At 57.2% G+C, this 842-nt stretch overlaps 1 protein-coding gene across 1 annotated transcript in view; it reads left to right on the plus strand.

Moving 5' to 3' along the window:
• Positions 1-833, plus strand: part of LOC106808298 (glycine-rich cell wall structural protein-like) — a gene marked incomplete at its 3' end in the record, with an annotated part of 8,229 nt that extends 7,396 nt beyond the window's left edge. The window contains exon 3 of the mRNA XM_014810953.1: positions 287-833. Within this exon, the coding sequence (XP_014666439.1) occupies positions 287-833 (547 nt within the window). The remainder of the gene's footprint in view (positions 1-286) is intronic.
• Between the last annotated feature and the right edge of the window lie 9 nt (positions 834-842).

Below are 842 nucleotides of genomic sequence, written 5' to 3' on the forward strand. Positions count from 1 at the left end.
GAGAGAGAGAGAGAGAGAGAGAGAGAGAGAGAGAGAGAAAGAGAGAGAGAGCGAGAGCGAGAGAGATAGAGAGAGTGAGAGAGAGATAGGGAGAGAAGATGTAAGCGAGACAATTCAATTATAGCTCTATGCTCACTCTGTGTCTGCATATAGATGCATACTCGGGTCCCGGTTATTAATCTTATGTAATTATAATAATATATGCAACAATATATTCTCATGTCTATAGCTTGATTACGACGTATTGCTAATAGCGTATGCTCTATTCCTCGCCTTCGCACCGCAGACGACCATGAAGACATCGCTGTGCATCCTCCTGGCCGCGCTCGGGCTGGTCTGCGGGCAGGGAGAGGTCGCCTACCAGACCATCAGGGGTCCCACGCAGTCCTACTCCTACAGCAGCCGCAGCAGCGGGGGCCTCGGAGAAGCTGGCGGAGGATTCGGAGCAGGCGGTGCAGGCGGCGGTCAACGGGTCGTCTTCAGCCGTAAAGTCTCCAGCGGCGGTGATGGAGGTTTCGCTCTCGGAGGCGGTGAGGGCGGTCAGGGCTTTCAGTTCAGCTCTTCAGCCGGCGGCGCGGGAGGACAGGGAGGAGGATTTGGAGCAGGCGGTGCAGGCGGCGGTCAACGGGTCGTCTTCAGCCGTAAAGTCTCTTCCTCATCCAGCGGTGGTGATGGAGGTTTCGCTCAAGGAGGAGGTGATGGAGGTTTCGCTCTCGGAGGCGGCGAGGGAGGTCAAGGGTTCCAGTTCAGCTCTTCATCCGGCGGCGCAGGAGGAGCTGGCGGAGGATTCGGAGCAGGCGGTGCAGGCGGCGGTCAACGGGTCGTCTTCAGCCGTAAAGTCT

This window comes from Priapulus caudatus, unplaced genomic scaffold (assembly GCF_000485595.1).
Source record: "Priapulus caudatus unplaced genomic scaffold, Priapulus_caudatus-5.0.1 Scaffold266, whole genome shotgun sequence".
Taxonomy (NCBI): Eukaryota; Metazoa; Priapulida; class Priapulimorpha; order Priapulimorphida; family Priapulidae; genus Priapulus; species Priapulus caudatus.